This window comes from Miniopterus schreibersii (genome assembly GCF_964146895.1).
Source record: "Miniopterus schreibersii genome assembly, chromosome: 10".
In the NCBI taxonomy this organism is placed as follows: Eukaryota; Metazoa; Chordata; class Mammalia; order Chiroptera; family Miniopteridae; genus Miniopterus; species Miniopterus schreibersii.
The window spans coordinates 9,674,885-9,702,383 of NC_138110.1; the positions used below are offsets into that span (position 1 = coordinate 9,674,885).

General features: G+C 50.2%; 1 protein-coding gene across 1 annotated transcript in view; it reads left to right on the forward strand.

Moving 5' to 3' along the window:
• Nucleotides 1-3,738: 3,738 nt before the first annotated feature.
• KCNB1 (potassium voltage-gated channel subfamily B member 1) overlaps nt 3,739-27,499 on the forward strand; it is an 80,228-nt gene continuing 56,467 nt past the window's right edge. Inside the window, exons 1-2 of the mRNA XM_081149725.1 lie at nt 3,739-3,818; nt 5,004-5,736. Of these exons, the coding sequence (XP_081005851.1) occupies nt 5,170-5,736 (567 nt within the window). The 5' untranslated portion in view covers nt 3,739-3,818; nt 5,004-5,169. The remainder of the gene's footprint in view (nt 3,819-5,003; nt 5,737-27,499) is intronic.

A 27,499-nucleotide genomic window follows, 5' to 3' on the forward strand; every position in this document is an offset into this window, starting at 1 on the left:
TTTTCACTCAATTAAAAAAAAAAATACCATGAAGGCCAAACAACAGAAGTTGGCAAATCACCAATTCATGACCCCTGCTCTCTGGCATACAGGATTGCCCAGAGGAACGCTTCTTACACACTACGTTCTTTTCTTTCTTTCTTTCTTTCTTTCTTTCTTTCTTTCTTTCTTTCTTTCTTTCTTTCTTTCTTTCTTTCTTCTTTCTTTCTTGATATATACAAATATCAGTTTAGCTGACTTGAGAATGTGAATCATCTCAGGGAGTCTCCTCATTAAAGACCTGGAGTCAGGGAGAGGGAAATAAGAGAGCTTTTGCCAATTTTATTTCTATATACCTTGTTACCACCCCCACCAATAGGATAGGATATTCCTGAGGTCAGAGGTGTGTCTTATGCATAAGTTTCTTGCCCTCATGTAAGAGGATTTATTTATTCACGCAACAAGTATTTATTGAGTAGTTACTCTGTCCGGGCATTATGTTGGGCACTGTAAGAAAAGAGAGGCAGGCACTGTTGGTTGCCTACCCAACTTCAATCTCCACTTCTTTCTTGTTAAAGAAACTTCAGTTTTGTAAGGGGAATAATGAATTTAGTCCTACGGGGCGAATCCTGTTCCTTCTGTCAATGATTGGTCTAGGAGTGGCCATGTGACCCATGGTAGGTAACTTGGCCTACCATGGCTTCTCTTAAGTGGGTGGGAGATTATGAAAAAAGGAGAGAAGCATGACAGAAGAATTATTTTTCGCTACCTTGGCCATCTCATTCTTTTTGCCTTTGAATATAATTTTATGGAGACTGATTCAAGGAGTGGTGGCAGCCATTTTGTGACTCTGAGGCAACAAGCCTGGGATAAAGAGCCCAGTATAGAAGATAGAGCAAAAGAATGGAAGAAATCTGGGCCCTTAATAACATAATTGAGCTGCTAAATCAACTCTCATAGCACCCTTCTCTGAATTTTTAATGTGAGATAACTAAATGTCTTTATTCTTTAAGCCCCTATTACTTAAGTATTCTGTTACTTGAGATGAGCAAGACAGACCAGCTCCTGCCCTCGGGTAACCTACAATTTATCAGATAATAAGAGCTAGCAATGAGTAAATGCTTTCAATAAATTCCTCAAATAAAGCCTATAAAGCAGATACTCTCTTTATTCCCATCCTCATTTTACAGAGAGAAAAAATGAAGCCCATATAGATTAGACTGTTTGCCCAAGGCCATTCTGCATGTAAGTAATGACATCAGTTATTCTGACTCCAGAACTTGCTCTCTGAGCCAGTAGGGAGGCAACTCTGTCTTCCTGAGAAAATTTGCACTGAATCTTTATTGAGTAAATGAATGGACAAGTTGTAGCAACAGGGCTATTTGCTGGACAATGACAGAGCTGTTCCCATTGTCTGCATTTCCAAGATCCAGGTGTATCCAGATGTTCTTTATCTGAATCTAGAGCCAGACTTTGCAGGAATCAGGCCACCCAGAGGGGAGAATCTGAATGACATGGCATACCTAGCACTAGCCTTTACTGAGGAATCTCCCTTGTCAGAGCCTTGTGGCTGTGAAATGGCCCAGCTGTCCCCATGACCATCATCCCAGTCCAAGCCCTATTACCTCTGGCCTGGGCAATTGCAGGAACCTCATGATAGTTCTTCCTGCTGCCAGCTTTTGTCCCCCAACAGTCCATAATGCACACAGCACCTAGAAGAATCACTTCAAGACATAGATCAGCAGTGGGACTTTTCTGCTTAAAACTTTATCATGACTTCCCATCATGCTTTCTAAGCTCAAACTCATTCCTTAACCTTTAGTATAAAATCCCAGTGAAGCTCTGCATGTCTTGCTCCTGTCTACCTCTCTAACATCCCTTCTCAAGCTCATTTCCATCTTAGGGCTTTTGCTCTTTCTGGCTCCCTTGCCTGAACCCAGTTGTCTGCTCCCTGCTTAGATGTGAAGCCTTCCCTGCCTGATTACCCTACCTACAGTTGCTGACACTTCTCTCTGGTATGCTCTATCACTTCCTCTTGTTTACTTTCTTCATGGCATTTATCATAATCCGAATGATCGCTTTATTTATTTCATTGTTTATTAACTGTATTCCCCGCCAGAATATAAGCCCATGTGCTTAGGAACTGCCTTTTTTATTTTCACTGTATCTCCAGTGTCTAGAGTAGTGCTTGGCACATAGTAGGTGCTCACTAATTATTGGTTGAAAGAATAGCATTTCCAGACCAGGACATACCTTTGCCTTCTATTAAATTAATCCAAGGATTCTCAGCCTCGGCACTATTGACATTCAGGGCTGGAGAGTTCTTTACTGTGGAGGTCTGTGCTACCTATGGACCGGCGGATATTTAGCAGCATCCTTGGCCTCCGCCCAAAGATGACGGCCCCTTAGACAAGGGTCATGATGATGGAGGTGATGAGAAGTGAACAGATTAAAAATATATAAATGATATTATGTTCAACTCTATGGAAACAAATCCCTTTAAATTTAGAAATGAAGAAAATGGCCATGGAGGGAAAAGCCCTTACCTTGGGGCCTGGTGGCTTGTTCACAGCTTTTCTCCTCCAGAGCAAGGGGCTCACTGCTGTATCCCAGGATCTGTCTACTTGTCATGCAGTAAATACCTATTTGAAAGAATAAATGAGTAAATGGTGGAGAGGGGGATAACTGTGGCATCCTTAGGGAAACCTTGCTCAGCTCTCCAGGTAAATCCTTTGATTCTATTTTCACTTCTGGGGATTATTTGATCAATTCTGTCTCCCCCATTGGACAAGGAGCTCCAGGGGAAGATGTTTCTCTTACTGAGCCTGCCACGGAACCTGGCACACAGGGAGCTCTCAATAACTAGCTGTCCAGCAGAGCTTGAATGAATGAGCCGGCTATATAAACTAGCTCACCCCTTGGCCTCTCTTCCCCTCACCTTGGTTTAGTCTTCTTAGCGGTTATCGCAGCTTCCACATTGCATACTTGATGTAGTCATTGCTCACATTCCCCCACTAGAGTTAGATTTTAGAATCTAGAATGAAAACTCATGAAAGCAAGGGCTGTTTAAAATTGCAGCCTGACAGCAGCCCCGGCCTCTAGCCCTCTCCTTCGTTTTATTATCCCCGCCTAAGGCTTTTGCCCCCTGACATGGTCTTTGACTTTGTTTTGGGTCTGTCTCCAGCCCCACAAGAGCTGAGTTTGTGTTCGGCTTTCAGCTGTATCTCAGACGCTTAGCCTAGTGTCTTGCATACACTAGGCACTCAACTCACGCTGTTGGGAGGGCTAAGGAGGCGGGATGGCCGGGGGTCAGTGGAGACAGCCCAGGTGGAAAGGTTAGGACGGCCAGGGTCCTCCTCGCCCAAACCCCCAGCCCGCCCACAACCTCACCCGCAGGCTGGCCCGGGCAAGCAGGAGTTAAGCGGCGCTCACGCTGGCTGCCCGCAGGTGGCGCCGTCCCGCCTCGGTGCCAGACTCCGGGCGCTCTGAAGTGCGGGACAGAATCGTAGCGAGCGCGGAGCCGAAGCTCAGCCGGGACTTGTTGATCTCGCCCAAGCAGCGGCCGCCGCCGCCTCCGCGGGAGCGGGAGGAGGAGGAGGTGGACCCGGAGGCGCCGCCCGAACGCGGTCTCGCCACCCGCGCCCGCAGCGTCCGCCCGCGCCCCCAGCCTCGGAGAGCGCGCCCGGCTTCGCAGAGCCTGCAGCCCCGGCGCGTCGCCAGCCCGGCCGGCGTAGGCCGGGCCCAACCCGGCCCCGGGTCCGCCGCTGCCCGCGGGCCGGGGCGCCCGGGCGGCCGGGGCGATGCGCGGTCCCTGGCCCCGGGAGGCGGCCGCCTTAGGGGTGAGTGTTGGGGCGTTCCGACTGCGGCGAGAGCCCAGGGGGACACTAGTCAGAGACTCGCCTGCCGCGCGGCTCGGCCTGTTGGTCTACCTAGGCTCCGCGGCTCCAGGCTGGGGGGGAGGGGGGCTGGCGCCTGGGGAGATGCACGATCTCATTCCGGGGCGAGGGGAGAGGGCGTGAGCCTCACTGCCGCGGGCGCAGAGGAGCCCCCGAAATCACCAGTGCGCTGTAGGCGGAGGGCACGTTGTAAAAAGGCCAGAAAATTCAGCCCTTTTCTCCGGTTCCCACCTCCCCCACCCCTTCGCTTCTAAGCCCCGGGAAAGGCGCAGAACCCGGAGTTATAAAAAGCCCATCGCAGGAGAGGAGCGGGGGGGGGGGGGGGGGGGGGGGAGAAGGGGGCGGGGAAGGAGCGAAGGGAAGACGGAGCAGGTGGATCCCCAGGACTCTGCGCGCCCCTCCTGCGGTGGGTTAGGGGTCACAAAGGGAGGGGTGGGAACCCGCACAGAGCTTGGCTTTGCGTCTTCAGGGCTCATCTCGTGGCCGGAGCGACCTCAAGGGATGCTCCCGTGGCTTAGGGAGAGGGGTCGCTCCAGGACAGAGACGCTGTCGTGACCATCCTGTCTGTTGTGACCTCCGACAAGTGGGCACCTGAAACCCCCCAGAATTCCCCCAAATCTTTAAAGGTTTAGAAAAAGAAAACCTGCTGCCATCCCCTTAGCCTTCAAATCTTTATCTCGGAACAGGGGAAGGAAAAGATGAGAAGTCTTTTTTTTTTTTTCTTTTTTTAAGTTTTTCATGCAACTCCCCTTTCTCCCCATTTCGGGGCCAGGTTCGGGACTCGACGGGGGATACCCAGAGAAAAGAGAGTTTCAGCACTCGACGGGGCGGACAGCGCCCCGGGCGGCTGCGTTGGGCCTGGGCCGCAGAAACCCGGGTGGGGCCTCCCGGGTCCCTAGGGCGCCTCTTGGGGGCCCTCTCCCAGCTCCGAAGGGCGGCCCCTCCCTCCATCCGTGGGGTAGGGCGGGCTTCAGCACCGGCGGGAGGGACAGCGCCCAGCCTTTCTGCCCTCCCTGAGCCGCTTAAGCGCGGGGAAGGTCAAGGCCGGCTGGAGCCCGGCTGGAGAGGTGGGGAGGGGCCGCGCCCAGCTCGCAGTTTGCTGACCTGCGCCCGCTTTCTGCCTCGCAGCCGTCGGGATGGAGGTGAGAAGACGGCCGTGACGCGTGCCCGCGCGGTCCCCTGCACCCCCAACAACCCACTGTGCTCCCTGCCCCCCTCCCCCGCGGCGGCCGGCCTTGCAGTCCAGTGACAGCGGCCTGGGGGGGCAGGGGGGGCGGGGGCGGCCGGACCAGCGATGCCGGCGGGCATGACGAAGCATGGCTCCCGCTCCACCAGCTCGCTGCCGCCGGAGCCCATGGAGATCGTGCGCAGCAAGGCGTGCTCGCGGCGCGTCCGCCTCAACGTCGGGGGCCTGGCGCACGAGGTGCTCTGGCGCACCCTGGACCGCCTGCCCCGCACGCGGCTGGGCAAGCTCCGCGACTGCAATACGCACGACTCGCTGCTCGAAGTGTGCGACGACTACAGCCTCGACGACAACGAGTATTTCTTCGACCGTCACCCGGGCGCCTTCACCTCCATCCTCAACTTCTACCGCACTGGGAGGCTGCACATGATGGAGGAGATGTGTGCGCTCAGCTTCAGCCAAGAGCTCGACTACTGGGGCATCGACGAAATCTACCTGGAGTCCTGCTGCCAGGCGCGCTACCACCAGAAGAAGGAGCAGATGAACGAGGAGCTCAAGCGTGAGGCCGAGACCCTGCGTGAGCGGGAGGGCGAGGAGTTCGATAACACGTGCTGCGCCGAGAAGAGAAAGAAGCTCTGGGACCTGCTGGAGAAGCCCAATTCCTCTGTGGCTGCCAAGGTGAGCGTGGGACCTGGGGGCTGCTGGGCTGGGGGCCTCTGCCTGTGTCCCCAGGCTGATGCCCACGGCTGGGGGACTCTGGCTTATTTCCCAAATATGGAGACCAGAGAGGGAGAAGGGCTATAGCAGAGGCCTTGGACGTGAGGACCAGCCAGCCTTTTCAGATTGTCCCTGTGTGGTATCGGCCGCCCCATCCTTTTATTCTTCAATACTTGATACCCCGACTTGGTTGGAGAAAAGATTTACAGAGATTTATAAAAACCCACAGCCAGAGGATGGACGATGCCAGTGAAAGAGAGAGCCCAGAGAGGCAGGCTGAGCCTCGCTGCGCTGGAGAGTTGAGTTTGGTCCATTCTACTTAACGCTCCCTGGTGAAGTCCCAGACGCGGGCTGGAGGGGGTGTCACCTTGCAATTTTAATACTTATCCCTATATTTACAACTCCACTTTGCCTCCAAGGAGGGAATGAAAGCAGCTTATAGACTTGCTTGGAGGACCTTGAGAGACTGTCAGGCAGTTTTAACATAAGTAAGCAAAATGGGGCAAAGGGACCTGAGGGGTGGGCGTGTGCGTGCATGCCCACGCAGCTGGCTGTGGATGCTTGTGGGCGAAGGGTCGCCCCTGGTTTGTTCTTTATTTATGGGGTGAGTTTATTCCAAGAATGATTTGATGCGGCTTGTAAAGATGCTTCGGCTGTTGGAAGAGAATGTATGTTTCAAAATCGGAGAGAAAAATGAAGCAGGAGGAGGCAGTGGAGTTTGATTACAGCCCGTGGGCCAGGGAGTCCTGTGTGCTGCCAGGTAAAGGCAGAGGGTGTAAGGGACTGGCAGAGGCTTTGGGTGGGGGCCAGGCCAGGACGGGAGCAACTTCTCTGTGTCAGGCTGCGATTCAGGGCTGTCTGGGAGAGATAGGGGCCTGTCTCCACGTGGCCAATGTGCTGGGTGTCGGAATAAATGACAACACAGTATGTTCAGTGCTGTAAAGAAGTTCATTTGGGACCCAGGGGGAGCCCAGAAAAGAGAGGTGTTGATGTCAAAATCCAAGAAGATCAAGTCAGGAAAGACGTGTGGAACATACTCACCCTCTGAGAGCAGGATCAGAAAGCGAGGTGGGTGGATAGATCCATGTTCTCATGGAAAAAGGGGAAAAGGGGAGGAAGTCTACATGCCAGCCATGATGTATTAGCTAGGGCTGCCTTCATTCAGCCGGCCTCTCATTGTGGGATCCTCCTGGCTCAGTTAGCTTCTCACCGAAGGCTCACCCATAGGGCCAAGTTTGAAGGGGACCCTGTGGGGTCCCTTCCTCAGATCTGACTACCCAAGGAGAGGCCTCTGAGAGGGGATGCAGGAGGGGGTGGCTGGTAGGAGCGTGGAGGAAGGCCTGCAGGTTTTCCCTCTTCCCTGTCAACCCTAAAGAGGACAGAGATTCGTAGGCCTGATTTCCTCTTCTGAGGCTATGGGCTGCCTCTGGTCATAATCCTGCCCCAAGTTTCATGTCCAAAAAGCCTCCCTCTTAAGATAGAGTCACTCACCCTTAACCGGCTTAGGATCAACAGACTTATTTTGCTATTTCCAGGCTTGACAGGGGTTCCTGCCCTCCACATCCTGTTTAGGCCTAGACACAACTCTCCCACTTCCTATGTCCCTAAGGCATAAGAGTGAGGGGCAGGGGAGGGTCGGGTCACCCTCCCAGAGAAGAAGCAGGCAAAGGGCAGTGTTTAGGTTGGCGTCTGGCAGCAAGGCAGGGAAGCTCAGGCTTGCAGAAGACACTGAGAATAAATAGCCTCATCTCTCCATTGGGTTAATCTGCTTGCAGGGACAGCTTTGTGACCTCTCTGTGATCCCAGGCTCAGCCAGCACACATTCCTGGCAGATGGAGGTCTAGGATATTCGTGCAGAGCTGAAATGGGAAAGCAGGCAAGCTCATTGGCTCTCAGTGTAGAAGTCCTGACCGCCATTCATCAAACACCCACTGTAAGAAGGATAACACAGTTAGTCCTTATGCCTATTTTCTATTGTTATTCCACCTTTCTCAAATAGGGAGCCTCAGAGAGGTTAAGTAACTTGCCTAAAGTCACACAGCAGGCAACAGAGGAATAGCCAGAAATTCAGACTCAAGTGTGATTGTAAAGACCCTGTTCTTTCCACAGTGGATAAGTGCCATAGTCTCCTCCCCAGTCTGCCTGCTTCTGCTTCTGTCCCTTGCAATCCGCTGCCCACACAGTGGCCAGAGTGAGCTTCCAAAATGTAGATTGGATCACATTATTCATCTGCTCAAAATCCTCTAGAGGTTTCCCATCACACTCAGCATAAAATCCAAACCTTCACCATGACATACCAGACCCTACTGAATCCAGGCCCATGACCTCTCTGAGCTCATTTCTTCTCTCTCCTCTCGTTCACTCGCTCCAGCCCCCCTGGACCTTGCTGTTCCCTACACAGGTCAGGCTTTATCCCATCTCAGGACCTTTGCACTTGTTTCTGCTGCCTAGAATGCTGTTTCTCAGACTCTCATGGCCAGCCACTTTTCCTTATTCTTTGTTTAAGCAGGCCTCTGCCCAGATATGCCCTCCTTAGAGAGACCTTTCCTGAGCCCTGTCCAAAGCAGCGTCCTTCCCCTTAGTCTCTGTCATATCATGCAGTGTCCTTCCTGCAAAGGCTTCAACACCATCTGAAATGATATCTGCTTCCTTCTGTTTCTCTGTTTCTCCTGCACAAAAGTGTAAGCACCACAAGTTGTGTTTACTGCTCTGTCCCCAGCACCCATCATGGTGCCTAGCACAGAGGAACTCACATAACTAAATGTAGAATAAGTGAATGAATCGAGCAATCAGTTAGTCACCATGTCTCAGGGCTTGGAATCTGTCACTGCTTCCTCACTGCCCACCTGCAACCCAGTTCCCTGTGCTCACCTCACTCCCATCCAGTCCCTTGGATGGATGCCTTGCTTGTCAGACAGCGAGGCCTGTGGAAACTTCTCAGAGGCCACAGAAGAAGAAGGTAAAATGGGGGACCATTTCTGTGTGGCTGCGAGATATAAGAATGACCATCTCATACATTTAAGAGCAAGGACAGACCCGGGGTCCAAGCCCAGCTCCAGCACTCTCCCCAGTTTCTGGCCTTAAGCAAGTACTTCAACTCTCCAAGCCCCAGCCTCCCACCTGTTAAATTGCAGGTCATTATGAAATCATGTTTGCCAAACTTTCTCACAGTACCTAGCACACAGGAGGTGGGGCCTTTCTGGAAGGCTGGGTGGGCTGAGCTGCAGCAAACTCTTTCCTTCTGAAAGCGGTTCTGGGAGGCTGAGCTGACTCTGAATAATTGATGGGATGTTCTGGCAACACAGAGACAAACCAAAGCACAAGCCCTAGCCTTCGCTGTCAGGGAAGTGAAAATCAAAATCCATTAGGCAAAAGGCAGTGTGATTGATTCTTGTTTGGAGGGTCAGCCCCAACAAAGTGACAGGATTTCAGTGCTGGGCCACCACTGGGTTTCTGCTTTCTCGGAAAACTCCACAGGCTTTTCTCAGTAGGAGAGAGCGGGAGCAAATTCACCCAGTACGGAGTGTCTGTGTTCTCTGGAACAGTCTCGGGACTCAGGCCCTCAGATAATTCCTTAATTTCCAGAGTAGCTGCTGTTTATTGTGCCGGGGACTGACTAGTGGAACTTTACATCCACTGTCTCATTAAAATCCCTTCAACAATTCAGATAGTCTGTCTGTTTGGGCTGCAAGCAACAGAATAGAAAAATCCAAGTGGCTTCTCAAAGGGGGAAGATGTGAAATGTATCATCTCACATAACAGGAAGTTCCAAGGTAGCTGGCTTCAGAGTAATGGTTCCATGGTGCCATCAAGATTCCAGATTCTCTTCATCTTTCAGCTCCTCCAACTCCTGCAGATGACCCGGTCCTCATATCACCAAATGGCTACCCAGTCCCAGCCTTCAAATGTTGACACACAGTATTCAACCAGTGAAGTGGGGCATTCATCCTATATGCCACATTTCTCCCTGAGATAAACTTTTCTCAAGAGTCCCCTTAAATCCCATTAGCCAAGATCAGGTCACATGCTCATGCTATAGCCGCAGGGACGCCTGGGAAGGCAAGTGTCTGGATTTTCAGGTGAGGAGGAGAATGGATTTGATGAGTGGTGTTAAGACTCTTACAAAGAAGATATACATGGAGGCTCTGAGAGGTGAAGTCACTTTTGGAGCTCACACAGCTAGGTGCTCAGTAAATGTTTGTCAAAGGAATGAAAATGGCAGAGCCAGAGTTTGAACCCAGGGTGATCTGGGTCCCAAGCCAGTGTTTCTTAATCCTGGAGTCGTTCAAGCCATCTGAACTTCAGTGAGCTCATCTGCTGAACAGTGACCCACTTCTTCGGGCTCTTTTGATGATTCAAGGAGATTCCAGATGTAAATGTAATTTGCAAATGGAAAGTACTTTATTATTGTGACTTATTGTTATTATTATATTCAAAAGAGGGAGTAGTTTTTATTTAGGGACAGTGGTCAGTATTTCACCCACCGCAGACTTGATTAAGAATCAATTCTGGAGTCCAACACATGCGGTTCATTTCTCAGCTCCATCCTACCAGAAATATGAATTTCTTTCCTTCTCAGAGTCTCAGTTTCCTCATCTAGGAAATGGAGCCCACCATGTGGGAGATAATCTGCATAAAGTTTTTGGCCCAGTGCCCAGCCCATGGTTAGCATTCAATAAATGACAATGGAGATTATTAGTGTCATCACTGAATTCCTCTATTCTGGCTACACCCCTGGTGGGCGACATCTCCTATTGCAGTGCTGTCGATTGTGGGATCACTGCCTGCGCTGTTAGGATTTCATGCCTCTATGTGATGATGTTCTGCTTCCTTCACCTGAACTGGGGGACCCATGAATTCTCACAAGAAAGATGAGGGAAACCAACTCAGAATTTACGGGGTTTCTCGTAGTCATGAGTTGTCTGGCTGTGGCTCTTGCTGGCCCCAGGTTGGTCATCCTGGATACTTATATTTATGCCAGAGATTCAGAATCCTGCCTGTGGGGTCACACAGACCTGGATGTGAATCCCAGCCCTGCCATTTCCTAGCTCTGGACATTGGGCAAATGATTTCCCTTCCCATAGCTTCCATTTCCTAATCTGTAAATGAAGGTGGTAATAAAACCCACCTCACAGGGTTGCCCAGAGGATGAAGTACGCTAGTGCGCTTGCAGTGTTGAAGCTTGCTTCATAAATCCAGCATCCTGATGTGATAAAGGGAAACGTGGAGGATGTGTCCAGGATTTGCCTGGGTCACTCACTAAGTTGGTGAAAGATCAGGGACCATTTCCAGATCTTTCTGACCCCACTGTTACCCTCAACGAGGCTCAGGGACCTTTCCATTTCTCCAGGGTGCTTGGCCAGGATGAGAGACCTTGGCAACTGGTCTCTCAGGGGTTTTGAAAGTCTCTGATAGGCTAGAGAATGTGGAAATGCTTAGGAGGAAAAGTGATGCCCAAAGGAGCAGCTTGGCCAAAACTTAATTAACTGAAAGAGAAGCATGCATTAAGCTCCATACCCAGCACTTTGTGTACTTCTATGCCTGATAGCATTATGGATAGGAGCCCTGATTTTAGAGCTGCATCGCCCAAGTTCAAAGTTTGGCCTCTACTCAAAATCATGCGATTTGAGGCAAAGTACTGCACCTCCCTGTGCCCCGGTTCCTTTACTCATAAAATGGGCGCAATAGCAGCACCTGCCTCATTGAATCTCTACCAGAATTGAATGAGTTAATGCCTGCAGAGCACTTCAAATAGGGTTTGACACAGAAAGCCCTCGATGACTGTTAGGGGTTTCGTTGTTGTTGTTTGTAATTGTTATTGTCTCACTTAATCCTCCTGACAGTCCTGCCCGATAAATAAGCTCCTTTTCAAAATAGTGTTATTCTTATAAAATGATACAGGCTCATTGTAAGCGAGGTTATGTAATTTGCTCAAAGTCACACGGGCAGTTGGGGCAGAACAGGGGCCCGACCGTGACAGAGGAGATGTGGTTAGTGTCCCATCCGTGTCCTTTCAGCTGTTACCATTTCAGTGCCACTAGCCCAACTGCCAGCTTCCAGCCCCTGCACTTCTTTGCCTGGCAGCGTCCTCTGGCCAGTGGAGGCCAGTGAAGACAGGTAGTTAATGGCCCACCCAGACCAGCCTCAGCTGCCGACTGATGGGAGAAGGTGTATAAACACCCGCGCTTCCTCGCCCCTGGCTGGGGTGTAACTCGCAGGTGCATAGTCTCACTGGCCCCCAGAGTTCCTCAGAATTAAGCCCCAGGTGCCCACCGTGGTTCCTGGCTTGATAATACACCCTGTTTGGCCTCTTTCCTTCCATGTCTCGCATCTTCTCTCCCCTCCCGGTGTTTTCTGGGATCACTTCCCACATAAGCCACCTGTACTTGGATCCCTGTCTTACGATCTGGTTCTGGGGGAACCAACCAAAGACCTGTGTATTAGGGCCTTGGGCCCTCCCACCCCAGGGCCCCCTTCCCATGCCAAGTCAGAGGTGACTCTCTTCCCGTGAGTCAGAGTCACCCAGGGCAGCAAATGGTGCTGGGTAAACTGGATGTCCTCGTGCAAAAGAATGAAATTGGTCCCTCACCTCACACTGCGTAAAAAAATGAACTCAAAGTGGATCAAAGACTTAAATGTAAGACCGAAAAATATAAAACTCTGCATATGTTCATTCATTCAGTAAGATTTATGGAGCACCTACTGTGTGCCAAGCCCTGGGCTGGGTCCTGGGGACACCGCAGAGAACAAAACAAAGATCCCAGCCCTAATGACACTGAAATTTCAGTAGGGGAGAGAGTGAGACCATTCACAAAATAAATACAGATACTGACTGGAGCAGGGCAAGTGTGAAAAAGAAATCATGAGACAGTCAGGGGAAGATGAATGCTAGCTGGATATTTGATGTGATTGAGGAATTAATGCTATTTTTAGGTGTGATAATGCTCATGTGATTATGTTTAAAAATATTTATCTTTTAGATAAAGACACTGAAGTATTTATGGATGAAATGACAATATCAAATTAAAGTGTCACATTTTGTTTGTTGATAGGTGCCATAGAGATAGGTCAGCAGGTAAGGGGTTTAACTAGGGTGGTGAGGAAGGGCCTCATCAAGAAGGTGACAATTAAGCAGAGACCTGCAGGAAGGGAGAGAGGGAGGCATGTGGACTGTTGGGGGAAGAGTGTTCTGGTAGAAAAAAATAGCATGTGCTAAGGCCCTGGGGCAGGGGCAGGTGTGGGGCAGTCAAGGCACAGCCAGGTAACCAGTATGGCCAGAGCAGAGTAAGCCAGTGGAGGAGTTAGGAGGTAAGATGAGAGGATGACCTTGTCTGTTCTGTTGGACTTTGGCCTTTCCTTGGAGCAGCTGAGCCTTCACACTGCCTCCCTGCCTTCAGCCATCCCCTTCCAATCCATCCTCTGCAGCGAACCAGAGCCATCTTCCTCAAGTGTAATCTGTTCATGTTAATCATCCCCTTCCAAAAATCCTTCCAAGGTTCTCACTGCCCCCAGGATAAAGTCCAAACTCCTCAGCCTGACTTTCAAGGCCCCAGCCAACACCTCCGCCTTCACCTCCTCCCGTCCTCGCTCCATAGCCACCACACCTGCCCGCGGTGTTCCTCGAGTCCTCTGTCCTTCCCAGTCCCCACACCTTGGCCAAGCTGATTCCTCCGCCTGCATCATCTTCTTCCTTTTGTTTGCCTGCAGCCTCTCTCTTTCCACCTTTCAAGGCCCGGCTTCCCCCTCTCCCTGCCACCCACACGGCCTTCGGACAGCCCTGACTGCTCCCTCTGCTACTCCCGGGGAAGCTGACGTTCAGACCTTTCTTGCACAAAGCGCTGTGAAGACTGGCTTATGGGTTGTTCCGTGGATGCCAGGACTGACCCTCAGAGACGCAGGAATGCTTAAGAGAGCAGGCTCTGAAACCTGACTGCATGGCTTCAAATTTCAGCTCAGCACTTCTGAGCTGTGTGCCCTAAGGTGAATGACTTAACTTCTCTGATCAGTTTCCTGATCCATAATTTGGGGAGCCTCCCAACGACCGATTTTATATGAAGCACTCAGAGTTAGTGCCTGGCACTCTCGCTGCAAGTTAACTAGTGTTATAGTTGTTGTTAATACTGCAGTTAACTGGTAGTAAACATTTGTTGAGTGAGTAAATGGGAAAATTTGGGTGATCTTATGACAACTGGTCAGAGGGGTCTCTCTTACAAGGCAAGGGTCTCCCCAGTATACTCCTCCATCTCCTCCTACCTTCCTGGTCTCTACCTGCCCACTGTGATCTCCACACTTCCTAGGCCAGGAAGAGGTGACCTCCTGCCTTCCATTCACAGCAAGGAGACAGGATTAAATTAGACATTTGAGATGCTCCCTCCCACCCTGACTGCTCCATTTTACTCTGCAGCGAGGCTGCTCTCCACCATAATTGCCCACCATGGCCTGGCAGGCAGACACTGTCTTTGAGAGAATATGTTACATTTGCCAATTCCACACCATCACTCACATCCGCCAGGTAATGGACCTGGAATCAAATAGATTCTAAAAATAAACTACCACATTTCACTAATTGCTACCTAGGGCCCTTCCCGGAGTCTTTCCAAGGCCTATATGATCGTTGAGGCCCTTGACCTTGGCCAACGCTGCCTCTTAGAGTCCTCGCAGACCCAATTGCATGTAAGAGGCAGCCCATGATTGCCCTGTGGGGGCATCTGAGAAGCAGAAAGAAAGGCAGAGATAAGAGGATAGTGTTGAACCAGCCTTCCATTTGCTTATCATGTCTGGAGTTCCCACCGGCTCTTTGAATGGATCAATTTCCTTTTATCTCCTCTGCCTTGGATAAGTTTACACATCCTTTATTGTTCCTTGAAATACTGACTGCAATTTGATGCGGTCACTCCCTCCTATTCCTGGAACAATCCTTCTGGTTTCAGAGTTAGCTTCCTTTCTAGGCTTCTCTGATCCTTATAACTTTCTCTGGGTCTGTGTGCATGCCATCTGTTCTTTGTATGATAAACATTTATTGCTATATGCCAGGAACCATGCTGGGTACTAGAGAAGTACTTGTGTATCTATTAGTTAGGATTCTTTTGGTTGCAGGTGACAAAAATGAAGCACAAATGGACTTAAGCAAAAAAAATATAATTGAAAAGTCCTTGGTTAGGTAAGGCTTCAGGTAGGGCTGAATCCAGGGGCTTAAATAGGTCATCAACACTTGGCTACTGGAGGGAGTTAAACATTGAACAAGTACAAAATTAAATGAAAGCATAACCACACAGCGTCATTCGTATGCTTTGAAGGAAGGAGCAAGGTGTTTTGATGGCAAATAACAGGGCATGGTCTGAGGGGGCCTCCCAGTGTAGGTGTCCCTTTCTGGGGACCCAAACTTGACTTTTCTCCTACCTGAGCTGCAGAAATGATCTTTCTTCTACAAATTCTCCGTTTCTGCCTCTCCAGCACCATTTAGCATGCTCCCTCTTGTATTTGACTTTCTTCCCAACTTGTTTTATCTTCCCAACTTGTTTTATCTCCCCAACTAAAGCAGGATGTTCTCAAAGTCTAGGACTATATCTTATTTATTTCTGTGCTCTAGAGCAGGGTGGGTGGGCTGGCTGGTTTATAGATCAAGTTTTATTGGTACATCTGCCACATTCATTTACCTATTTGTTAAGGCTGCTTTTGGTAACAGCAGCATTTACAGGAGAAGTTTGCAGACTTGCATTCCAAAGTCGCCTCCAGGCCTGACCCAGAGGAGGGGCTTTGTCAGAGGAATTGGAGGGCTGGCGGGAGGGAGGGAAGGCTAGCTGTGTGACCTTGTGCAAATCACTTAACCTCTCTGGGCCTCTGGCTTCATATCTTGCAATTCCAGCTGCCCCTTCTCATCCCTCAGATCTCAGCTCAGATGTCAGCTCTTCAGAAAGGACCTCCCTGACATTGAATGATCAGTTTGGACCTAGTGGTGTTCACGTTCTTTCTGTGATAAAATCTCTCTGGTTTATTTTGAGATGAGGCCAGTTGGGGCAGGCTACCTTCCCTTCCTCTTCATCAGTGTTTTCCCTCCTTTCATATGCCATCTTTCTGGTATGAGTGCAAAGAACCCTTGTTTGGAACTCTGGAGACCTGGGTTTATAATCCCAACACTGCCCTATAGGAGCTATGAGACAGACCCTTCATCTCCCTGGGCCTCAGTTCCCACAGCTGGAAAATGGGCCAAGCAGGAAAGGCAGGGACACTCACCTGTGCCAGAGTGGCCAGCTCTGTGTGGCCAAGCCCATGTTTGTTAGTTTTTCTTCTACCTTCCTTTTCTCAAGACAGAGACAAGAAAGAGCATCCGCCCCAAACCTTGCCTTAATCTGGCCTCCGATGACTCCTTGCTCGCTCAAACTCTTCATGCAGCGTCTGTGCCAAGGAGTGGCTGGAGGGGGGGGGGCTTGGACACTCCCCAACCCTCTGCCCAGTCTCCGTCACACCCCCATAAAGCTCTGTGCAAATGTAGCCCGAGGCAAGTCCCCTGGTCCCCTCTCCCCCCAGGTTGCTGCCTCCAGCTCCGTCCCCCTGTACAAAAATTTTAGACCCTTACTGGCCTCATGACCTGGAGCATAGGACAATCCAAAGAGGAGGTCTCCGGACGGATTGAGAAGTCCGTGGTGTGTATATGTGTGGTGTGTGTGGAGTATGTGTTGTGTGTGTCATGTGTGTGGTGTGTGTGTAGTATGTGTGTGGTGTGTGTATGTGGTGTGTGTCATATGTGTGTTGTGTGTATGCGTGTGCAGTGTGTGGTGTGGTGTGTGTATATGTGTGGTGTGTGTGTATGTTATGTGGTGTGAGTATGCGTGGTGTGTGTGTGTGGTGTGTGTGTGGTATGTGTATGTGTGGTGTGTGTGTGTCATGTGTGTGTATGTGTGTGGTGTGTGTGTGTGCTGCATGCCCCTAGTACTGAGTGATCCACCGACAGGGCCGGCTACAGAAGTTGTGGGGGTGCAGTGCAAAATGAAAACGCAGCCCCCTTGTTCAAAATTCGTGGAGACTGCAGAGTATTAAGCCAAGTGGGGTACTTCTGAGCACAGGGCCCTGAGTGACTATGCAGGTCGCACCCCATGAAGCCAGCCCTGCCCTCTGGGAAGGATGACTCGGAAGGCCTAGGTGAGGGGTAGAAGGCCCCTCAGTCCTGGAGAATCTGTCGAGGGAAAAGTGCTTCCTCAAGCTCCCTGCCTAGGGATATGGAGGCCAGAGCGGGGACCTCAAACTCAGATGGCAACAGGGGCCAGGTAGGTGGTGTTAACAAGTAAAGCAGTTGGACAAGAGAATTATGGTAAGGCAAGTTCAATGAGGAAGCCAGTTAACACTCAGCCTGAGTGTCAAGGAGGCAGCAGGGGGTGGTGGGGACTGTGGTGAACTGGGCCATACACTCCCATTTAAAGAGGCAGCTGCTATTCAGCTCCAGGCTGGGTTCTTTTCTGAGTCCAGCCAGAATGTTAATTTTCATGTGAGATAGCCAAACTTCAGCGTTGGCAAATAATTTTTAAAAATTAAAGCATTTGAGCCCTGGCCAGTGTTGCTCAATGGTTAGAACATCGGCCCTCGCACAAAAGGTTCATGGGTTTTGATTCCTGGGCACGTACCTGGGCATATACCTGGGTCGATCCTGGCCTGGTTGGGGCACGTGCTGGACAAAGGCAACCAGTCTACACCTCTGTCACATCCAGGTTTTTCTCTCTCTCTACTCTCTCTCTCTCCCTTCCACTCTCTTTAAAAATCAATGGGGGAAAAAATCCTCTGGTGAGGATTAATAACAACAAAATTAAAACATTTGAGTGGGCCAAACGAAACATTCAGCCTTTGGGGCTCCAGTTTTGGATCCTGGAAGCACTGAGCCTTCAGATGGCTAGCAATGGGAGGAGGGCCATTCTTGCCTCTAAGGCCCTCCCGTCTGGAAGGGGGAGATGAAGAGAGCAGAGCTTGGCCCTGCTCTCTCCTTACTCCCAGCATTAGGCCCCCCTCCCCTGTCCTTACTCGTGGCATCAAGCACAGCACAGGGTGACAAGTGTTTGTTGAGTGAATGACTGTCCCACCCCGCTGGGACTTGACTTCAAAACCCAGGGCAGCTCACGCCTGGTGATGCCAACGCAAGTTAGGGAAATTCATGGTAAATCCTTAACTTACCAGCTAATGGGATCCAACGTTCCCTACCCAGCCTCAACCAGAGCAGGAAGAAAAAGCTTTGGTAGCGGTTGGGAAAAGCACTGGATACTGAGTCAGCAAACCGGCCTGGCTCTTAGCCTCAGGTTCCTCATCTGCACAATGGGAATCATAAATCCCCTGGGCTTATCCAGAGGAATAGAGAACATAAAAGCCTGTAAAGTGCTCAGGGATGTGCCTGACCTGCAACAAATGTAAGCTGGTATTTTTTTATTGTTATTTTTATCTTCCTCGTAGTCTGAGCATTTGGCTTATTTCTAGGGGCTGTAGGCCTGTGTAGAATTGAACTTTATGTCCCTGTAAAGTGATGTCAGCTCTACAAATTCAGCCTGGAAAGCTTGGGAGTTCAGAAATTCTTGGTAGAGATCAGGGTGCCCAGGCTTGGAATTCTGGTGTTTAAGTTTGGAATTCTGCCGCTCAGGATCACTACTCTGATATCCGTTGTCGGAGCACTGCCATGCAAGGTCACAGCTCTGGGGTTCAAGGTCAGAAGCCTGCCATCCCTTGTCAGAATCCTCAAATCTGTAATTGGACCCAAGGAGTATGTGGCCAGAGCTTTGCTACTCGTGATCGAAACTCTAGCGGGCAAGGTCGGAATGCTGCTGTTCCCGGTTGGAACTCATGTTCGGAGTCGGAATTCTGAGGTTCAAGGTCAGGCCGCTTCGGTGGTGCTCACGACCGGAATCCTGGCAGGCGCATTAGGAACACTGATGTTTGGTGTCAGAACTCTTGTTCCCAATTGGTTATTTTGTGGGTCTCGTCCTTTACGTGTCATTAACTCTTCTTCATCCACAACTCCTGGCAGCAGTTGCTGAAGAAATGAACCGCAGAAGGTCCCCGAATCTCTGGTTAGCCAGCGGGGTTCTTTTATTTATGCCTCCTTTCCTTATTGTTTCTGACACCTGTCCACTCCGGAGGTGCCTGTAGAGTTGATAGGATCCTCAGGAAGGCGGCTGAAGGATGGCTCCCCTTCCCCACCCCTGCCAAAGAACCTCGAGCCTATCGTCAACTTTGTTTAAATCCACTTTTTCTTGCCAGCTGACCTGGAGCAGGCCCCGGGAAGCAGCCCTGCCAAGCCCCCGGGGGCACCTCAATAATCTCACCACCCTATTATCCAGAGAAAGGCAAATGGTGTTAGGCAAGGGTCGGACCGGAGTGCCAAGGGCTTGTGGCTACCCAGCCTGGGAGATGTGTGGCTGGCAGCGATACATGGGGAAGTGGAACAGTTTGCTGGTCACTGCGGTCACAACAAAAGCATTGTTGGTGCCAACTGGGGAGCTTCATTGATCACAGGGTAGAGAAGTGCAAAAAATCATCTTTAAACTCTACTTACAATGGTGCAGATAAGGGCACTCAGTGGAAAGGGGGGTGGCAGGGACAATGTGCTGGGTCACATCTCCTGGTCAATGGTTATAGCACATCCTTCCCCCAACCTTCATGTTCCATCCTTTATTTTTTTCATAGACCTTTTCTTTCTTTCTTTTTAAATTTTAACTTATTGATTGATTTGAGAGAGAGAGAGACATTGATTTGCTGTTCCACTTATTTATGCAGTCATTGGTTGATTCTTGCATGGGCCCTGACCAGGGATCGAACCTTCAATCTTGGCGTATTGGGATGACGCTCTAACCAACCGAGGTACCAGGCCAGGACTTAAAGCCCTTTTCACCACCTTGTATGTTACATGTTTATCTGGCTCTTGTCTGTCTTGTCCCACTACATTATAAGTTCCATCAGAGAGGGACTTGGTCAGGTTTTACTTCTATCATCCTAGTGCTAAAACTGTGCCTAGCACATAGTAGTTACCAAATAAAAATTTGTTGAATAAATGAATGAATGAATGTTGCCCTTCAGATATGGTGAAATCACTCCTTGCAGAGCCCACCTCCAATCTCATCCATGCCGTCTATACAGAGTTTTTGGATAGGGGTAAGAGGAAGAGGCAGTGGGGAGGGGAATTATCCCCTCATGGCTTCTAATTGCTGTCAGGATAACTTCCAAAATCCTTATCTGGCCACTAAAGGCCTGTAAGAACTACCACCCATCTTCATATTCCTATCATATGGCTTCCTATCTCCTTTTTCAGATCCTCAGGACACCATTCTGGGTCTCGCTTCAGGGCCTTTGCACATGCTATGTTGACTAACACAGTCTTGCAGCCTTTTCCTGGCCCCCTTGGCTTCCTTAACTCATCTTTTAGGACTCTGCTTAAATATGCATCCCTTGTCTTCCCAAACATGATGTCATTACCCTTATGATGGGCCCTTGGTCACTGCTTTTGGATCCCTAAGTTCATTACTTTGGGGATAATCTTCCCTGAGTTGGAGGTTCCTTATGAGGGAGGTGGTCAGAGCCCCTTCCTTTTCACTCAAAAAAAATGCAGAACCTGGCCTCTCTCCCAGATAGGAGACATTCTCACTCAAGGGAGGAGGAGTTTGGGTCTCCCAGGGAGATTTCTTAGGCACCCTCCAAAGCCTGTCCCACACTAGAGCAGCACTGTGGGTCCTCTGTCTCCTCGGTCACTGCTCACCCTCGAACTGTCCCGGCTGAGCCTGGGGCCCCCTCGAGGACTCTGAGAGTTTAGAGTGCACAGCACAGCCCATTTCTCCGATGACACCCACACAGCTAACACTGATATACCACTCTACAGGTATTATTAACTCATTGAGCCCTCACAACACCCTATGAGGAAGGCACTGTTATTATCCCCATTTTACAGATGAAGAAACTGAGCCCCAGAGAGGTTGAGTAACACGTGCGAGGATACAGCTAAGAAGTGGCAGGATGGTGTTTAAAACCAGACTGTTACCTCCCCAGTCCAGGCCCTGAACCAGCACAGCTCTCTTCAGCTTTCCCCTCACTTACTGCTTCCTTTTATTCTTAGACTCTTGCCTTCCTCTTTTTGCTTTTCTCCCTTTTAAGTGACTAAAACTCCTCAAGTTATTAAACAATCCCAATTGTGTGACTGTTTGGTTATATTTCTCAGATTTCCCACATTTGCTGGTGAATGGCCTGCAAGGCTCCATAAGGCCAGGCCCCTCACCTCTCTGACTTCATCTCCTGTCACGACCTCCTGGTTTTCTGAGTGCAGCCACACTCATCTCATACTTACTAATTCCTTCCTGCCTCAGGTCTTTGCATATGCTGTTCCCTCTGCCTGGAATGCTTTTCCTCTCTCCTTCACCCTGGTCATTGCCTATTCATCCTGAAGCTCCAACATCGAATGTCACCTCCTCTGGGAAGCTTTCTCTGATATCTGAATAGGTCGACTCCTCAGTTATGGTTTTCAAAGTTCTACGTGCCTGTCTTAGATAGACCCTTCTTCCTGTTATAATTTCACATTCATTTAAGTAATTATCTGATTACTGCCTGCCTTCCCCCACCTCAAGTGGACTGTGGGCTCCCAGATGGCAGGACTCGCCTGCTGTGTTCTGTGCCTACTTCTGTGTAAGCACTCCACAGACTTGTGTTGAATGAATGGATGGATGAATGAATTCGGAGGCTAGTCACAGTTGGCAGAGAGCTAACGTCACACTTTTTTCAGTGGGGAGTGGATTGGATACTCTGAAATGTCTAGCTGAAACTCGAACCAGAAGGTTCTTATCAACCCAGACTGAAAGGGACGAGGGGCCACGTTTTTTATAAACAGTCAAGTCTCTTTCTTCTCTGGTGCTCGCAGTGTGTTGAATGATGATTACAGTGTCTTCTATCAGATTTTTAAAGATACCTACCTGAGTTATATTTTGCAGGATGCTATTGAATTTTCCTTAAGCAAACACCATATGAAGACTCTACACCCAGGGAATAGAAATTCTGAGGGAGCTTTTAAGGTGAAGGATCCTCGAGAATTCACCAGATCTGTGGCTTACCTAGAAGTTGCACTACCTCTGGGGGCAGGTGGACATGGTTCAAATTCCAGCTCCACCACTAGTGCCTGTGGCCTCGGACAGGCTACTTCCTCTCTCTGAGCTGACATTGTCTCCAAACTCCATGCTCCGAGCACCAAAGGCGGCAGAAAGAGAGGCCCTCATTCCTGGCTGTTTTAGCAAAAGTCCCAGGTTTTCCCTGAGCCCAGGGAAAATACCTAAAACAGGGATTTGCTTAATAGTCTTCTTTAAATTAATTCATTTATTTTACTTAAACCAAGCTGTTTTAAGAGGAAATTTGACATCACAAAGAATTGGTACCATTTGCCATATATCATGTTAAGAAATTCTAGCCAGATGCTGGAGCCTGACAGCTGCTCTTCTTGGGTTAAAAGGGGAAATGTATGTGTTTTGGAGAAGTGTTAAAATCCCATTAACTTCAGACTGGGACTTCCCCCTTTAGGGAGTCTGAAGGTTGGAAGGAGAATTGGAAAGGCTATAGCACCTTCTCACTCTGAATCAATGCGATTTGATGTCTTGTCCCTGTACAGCTAAACCAATCTCAGCTACACGGGAGAGTCATCTGAGATCTTTAACAGTCCCAATGCCAGGCCACCCCCCAGACCAATTTAATCAGAATCTCTGGGGGTGGGACCCAGGGATTGGTATTTTTCAAAGCTCCCAAGGTGATTCCACTGTGCAGTGAGAAATTAAGATTTCAGTGCATCTAGTAGTGTGTGTGTCCCACATTGGCATACACATGGGTTCAGCAAGGCCACTGGGTTGCAGGAAGGGACTCACTGGGAGGCTGGGGTGCGCTGGGCTGCTCAGTGTGTCTCAGTTTCTCAAAAAGTGAACTGAGCAGGAATCCAGGGAGGGTCATTTAACACTCGAATGGGAAGGAAACATGCACACCCCCCCTACCCCACCCCCCAAACGAAGGATTAGACTCCCAGGATGAAATTCAACTCTCACCCTGATCCTATTCCAACTCTCTGGGGTCCAACTGCTTGTTACTTGAACTGGCTGTTACCTCGCCATCCATCTGTCAGCTATCCCAGACCCAGCTCTGCTGCTTACCAGCTGTGTGGCCTTAGGCAAGTCACTCAGTTTCTCTGGTCTTCAGGCTCCTTGTCTGCATCATGGGAGCACATTGAGGGCATTTCTCCCCTGGGGACCTGTGAGTCTTCATCAGGGAGCAGCCATAGGTTCCTTAACCCCACACCCAAGACCTAGGTCAGGGGTTCTCAAACCCCAGGAGGTCTGCCCCTCAGACCACAGAATCAAAGTCTCTAGAGGGAGCCCAGGACCAACCCAGGGATCTCAGTTGATTCCGATGCAGGTGGTCCTCGAAGTACAATTCTACAGTGTATCACCTAAGCCTTAGTGTCCATCACTAAAGCCTCTTATCTAGAGACCCAGCCCATATGAACCACACCCTCCACACACTGGCCTCCTTCTTACAGGTGAGGAAACTGAGGCTCAGAAAGGCTGAGTCCTTTGCCCAGGGCTCTGCCGTGAGTACCTGGCAGAGCTGGGATTCGAATGCAGAACCTGCTTAACTCCAAAGCTGGTGTTTTTCTGCCTCTCACCATCCTTTTTTATTTTTATTTATTTATTTTTAAATATTTCACATGTAGGTGTTTTTTTAAGTTCTCACCCGAGGATATTTTTTTCATTGCCCTTCAGAGAGAGTGGAACGGAAAGAGAGAAATATCGACGTGAGAGAGACACATTGGCTGGCCGCCCCCTGCACACGCCCCCACCGGGGCTGGGGGTGGAGCCTGCAAGGGAGGCACGCGCCCCTGGCTGGAATCGAACCCGGGACCCCTCAGTCTGCGGGCCGACGCTCCAACCACTGAGCCAAACTGGCCAGGGTGGTGTGTTTTTTTAATATGTTTTTATTGATTACAGAGAGAGGAAGGGAGAGGGAGAGAGAGAGATAGAAACATCAATGATGAGAGAGTCATTGATCGGCTGCCTCCTGCACGCCCCGACTGGGGATCGAGCCCGCAACCTGGGCATGTGCCCTGACCTGGAATCGAACCATGTCCTCCTGGTTCATAGGTCGACGCTCAGTCAGTGAGCCACGCTGGCTGGGCTCACCATCCATTTTTAAATGGCAACTCCCACCCCCTGCACTTTCTCCCTTCCCTGCTTTATTTTTCCCCGTAGCAACTGTTGTCTTCTTCCCACCCCACTCCTGGCACGCTTGAGTGTACGCTCCATGTGAGCAGGGGTTTCTGTCTCGTTTATGAAAGGATCCCAGCACCTGAATTAGTGTCAGGCACACAGTAAGTACTTAATGAACATTTGATAATGAAGGCCGTCCCTGCACCTCTCTAAGCCTCTGTTTCCCCATATGTGGAATTTAATCCTTGACTCACACATCTCAAAATCCTGAGCTAATAGGTGCTTTTGCTCACTGTAGAGTGCTGTGCCCAGGTGAGGGGGCTTTAGCTTGCCATGGGTGAAGGTGAGGTGTGGCCCTGCCCTTGGCCCTGCTCAAGGTTGAAAGGTCTGGTGCCTTTCGAAGCTGGGCTGGGGGCTGCAGTCCAGGCCCTCGCCTTCCCAAGGACCCCCGGCCCATAGCTCCTGCTCGGCCACCCCACCTTCCTCCCGGGGCCTGTCCCGGGGCTTCCCCTGAGGCCCCCCAGGCCGCTTTGTCTTCCTTCACCTTGTAACTCCATCTGCGCAGCCTGGTCCCCAGTTCTCCCAGCGGACATAGCAGCTTGCAGAGCCCGAAAGGTACACTTGTGACACGCCACCCTCAGTGTCCACAGACTCTAGATCCTACGAATGGAAGAGACTGAACTTGCACTCTGTCAGCCCAGATGTGGGACAGTGCCTTTTTGCTTTGGTTCGGTTTTTTGTTCTTTCAACACCAGATTCAGTGGCCTTCAATGGAGGGTGGTAGAAACTTAACCTCAGTTCAATTTAGCCTTTTCCTCATCTTTCTTCTAAGAACTGCCCTAAGTTGGGGACGGTTTAGGTAGTGGTGAATTAATGCCATACAGGTGCGTCAATGTGGTGGCTGCTGTAGGTGCCTCACCCACAGTCCCTTTCTAGGCTGGCGCACCCCACCTGCTAATAGCTTACAGCTGCCCCCTCCTCACAAATGCCCCCTCTCGTAGTTGCCCTTCACCAACAGGAATCACCTGCTGAGAGGATCACACCCCCCACAACAGCTCCCTCCTCCCTGCAGGCAGCCTACAGCCAATGACTCGCTGAGCCAGGGGTACAAATGCTCAGCCTCCTTACTTTAAGATGAGAGCTACTCCTGCGCAGTTCATGGCTACGCTCATGGGCTCCCTGATGGATCAGGCTGAAGCTCGCCTCCTGCTGAGACTTGCTTCCCTCACTCCCTGCCTCCTAAAGGCTCTTCCTCAGTGAGTCTTGGGCCTAAGAATCCTCGTCCCAGGCTCTGCTTCTAGGGACAGCCACCTAACAGGTATGTGAGGAAGTGATCGTTGTGTTTAAAACTTACACCCATATCCAAGTGCTAGGGACCCACTACTAAGAGTGACCCCTCTAGGACAGTCTGCCCCGCCCCAGCAGCCCCACCTTCCTCTCTCTCATTTCCCTCCATCTGCAGGATGGACTATCACTGACCACATCCCACTGTCCTGCCAAGCTGAAGAGATTTGCTTCTGCTGACTTGGTGGGGACATGGCTAGAGTGGGCTACAGTCCAAGCATTTGTTTGCAAAGGGCTTTTAAAGGCTTGTCCGGCCCTCCCTCCCGGCCCTCTGTGCCAGGAATGCTCCCCAGCCCCAGCACAAAAGCTCTGGCAAGCTGAGCCTCGTTTGCCTCCCCCTCCGGCGTTTTCTGAGGTTTCTCTTGGCATCCTTCCGCACCGACCTTGGACGGCGTAGTGAAGTTGGGAAAGGCTCCACGCCAGCTCCCCATTAATGTGGCCTTTGAGAGTGCGTTGGGGGCTCCAAAATCTTTTGACCTGCTGAGAGCAGGAAGTAGAGAGGGTGAGCCAGGTAGGGAGGAAATGATAGATTCAACGGTGCTGAGCTGTGTGACCTTGGACAAGTCACACCCCTTCGCTAGGTCGCAGGTCCTCCAACTATAAAGGAGGGCTTTGGGCTGGGCGATTCCTCCCAATTCCCTGCTGTACCCGTTCACTGGAAAAACACTTATTGAGTACTAAGTATGTGCCAGGCACTCTTCTAGGTGCTGAGGACATAGCAATGACCAGGAGTCCCTCTATGGTGAAATAGAATACCCCTAACGGGGAGAATAGAAAGAATGCAGGATGTAGAGTTAGAGGACCTGGATTCTTTGCCACTGATGGAGACCCAGTCTCCTCTGTGAACAGGGGTTGTTCTGAGGCATCACTGAAGCAGTGGATGCAAATGTCCTTGGTAGTAGCCACATCTAACATTTATTAATCACCTGCAGTGTGCCAGGACATGGACAGACAATAAACCTCATAGTATCTCCATGAGGAGGGATACTGTAATGGTGGCGAGTGAAGGCTCTGGAGCTGGAGTGAGTTCATGTCCAGTTCTGCCACTTCCTCTTCTGTGTGACCTGAGACAAGCTGCTGGACCTCTCTGTGCCTCAGCTTGCTTACCCATAAGAGAAGGGCCATGACTATATCTGTATTCTGAGGTTGCTGGAAGGATGGAGTGGGTTAGGACAGTGCCTGGCACATAGTACCCGGTCAGTCCAGGGGAGGAGCTGATGGAGATGTTGAAGGAGCCTCCTCCTGGTCTGGACCCAATGCCAGGGGCTCCCTCACCTCCCTTAGCCGCCTGGACTAGAGAAGCTAAGCTGAGCTGCAGACTGAGGCCTAGGGATCTGCAGCTTGGAAATACCCCTTTTTGAGTGTGTACATGGGTATGTTCATGAGCTTCTAGTCACATAAATACAAGTGCGTGTGGCTGCGCATGCTTACTTGCACATGTCTGAGCATGAATAATAGCAAGAACATACTCTGTGATTCCATTTATATGAGCATCAAGAGCAGCAAAACTAAACCGTGGTGAGAGAAATCAGAACAGTGGCTGCCTTTGGAGATACTGACTGGAAGGGAGCATGAGGGAACTTTCTGGATGAGGGAAATGTTCTGTACTTTAATTAGGGTGGTGGTTACACAGGTGTATCCATTTATCAAAAGGCATTGCACTGAACACTTAAAACTTGTGCATTTTATTATGTGCGAATTATACCTCAATAGGTATTGGGGGGAAATTAATCAATAGATCTCTTTTGTTGAGGGCTAACTAACCATGTGCCAGGCACTATCCCAGGTACCTACAGGCATCTGTCACTTAATCCTCATAGCAACTCATGTCGAATGCCTGTTTGTACATGCATGTACAGGGCCCTGTGTCTACCTGTCTTGGGCTCTTTCTGTGCAGGCTCTGAGTGGCTTAAAAGCATGCGTGCACACATGTACACAGACTCATTTTGACACTTAGGGACCTAAGCAGGCATGCTTGAAGGTGCATATGTGTCTACAGATGTGCCCGCAGGAATAGATGTCTGCCAGCTGCACGCCTGTGTGCTAGGTACACAAATATCAATGAACAGCGCTCTGCGCACTGCGCGGAGCTAGATGCTAATTGCATGCTGGGGCCCTGGTCTGTGTAGACAAATCAGGCACTATTATGGGACAATAATGGCAGGGGATTGACAGCCAGCTGTCTG